The 1,125-nt window shown below is 38.8% G+C and overlaps 1 protein-coding gene across 1 annotated transcript in view; it reads left to right on the top strand.

Moving 5' to 3' along the window:
• Window positions 1–1,125, top strand: part of LOC106476135 — a gene marked incomplete at both ends in the record, with an annotated part of 10,424 nt that overhangs the window by 6,133 nt on the left and 3,166 nt on the right. The window contains one exon of the mRNA XM_013936805.1: window positions 661–797. Within this exon, the coding sequence (XP_013792259.1) occupies window positions 661–797 (137 nt within the window). The remainder of the gene's footprint in view (window positions 1–660; window positions 798–1,125) is intronic.

Below are 1,125 nucleotides of genomic sequence, written 5' to 3' on the forward strand. Positions count from 1 at the left end.
CCAACCGCCATCTCTTGGGTTACTCTTTTACCAACGGTGGGATTGACCGTCACATTATAACGTCCCCACGGCTGAAAGGGGCGAGCATGTTTGGTGTGAGAGGGATTCGAACCCGTGACCCTCAGATTGCGAGTCGAGTGCCTTAACCACCTGGCCATGCCGGGCGACTATCTTAAGAAAGTTTAAAAAAAAGAACTAATTATGTCTTGCGTTTTTCAATCAAACCGTAATTTGGTATTTTTAGCCGCGGCATATCGGCTCACAGAACGACTCTGAGTTTTTCATTGTTGTTTTTTTTCAAATAAAAACTTTTAGCTCATAGCTCCGTCATCTTTTGAGCGATTTGAGATCTAATCACAGTTTTCGACTCAGCAGGTCAAACCCTTTCGAATGATGTATTTGACCCTGCCAAAAGTCTCATAAGTTAATATATTCTAATCCTGCCTAAAAGAATTTCAATTTGAGGGTAGGCTAGTAGAGATCCTGATGAGTAATAAAATCGAATCGGGTATACGCGCGCCCCACGCTTAGTATTGCTGGCGCACAAAAATATAGCTAATAAAAAGGGAAACAAAAGTTTCATAGATTAATTTACTCTCATCCTGCCTAAAAGAATTTCAAGTGTCGCGGCTATTGAGAATTCCCTCTTGTTTAATTTAGGAATTTCTTCTGGTGAGGATTTGGTTTCCACAAGTTCCTGGCGTCGTTTTAATGAATGATCAAGACGTCGCAATAAAGTGTAAACCCCCAGATCACGTGATCACCAAGAAAAAAACAGCTGGATTCGCTGGAAACATGTAAGTAGGTGGATCTGCATATTTCTACTGGGTAAACAGCTCCATAAAAATAAAGGAGTTTCATTCTTTTTTTTTCTTTTTTTTGAATGCTCCAAAACTTAGAAACTAGGTGCAGTTATCAAAGTAACTTTATCACAAGAAAAAAAATATTTTATGAACCGTGGTGTCTGTTTCTGTTTGAAAAGCTGCGCACGCAGGTAAAGCTCAGCATTCAGTTTTGAAATGACGGGAGAACGGGACTGAATAATGTTGATGTCAAATTTTATTTCTCAAGCAGGATATTCTACCCTAAATTGTTATGAATTAATCACACTATTATTCAAATTTC

This window comes from Limulus polyphemus, unplaced genomic scaffold (genome assembly GCF_000517525.1).
Source record: "Limulus polyphemus unplaced genomic scaffold, Limulus_polyphemus-2.1.2 Scaffold9895, whole genome shotgun sequence".
Lineage (NCBI taxonomy): Eukaryota > Metazoa > Arthropoda > Merostomata > Xiphosura > Limulidae > Limulus > Limulus polyphemus.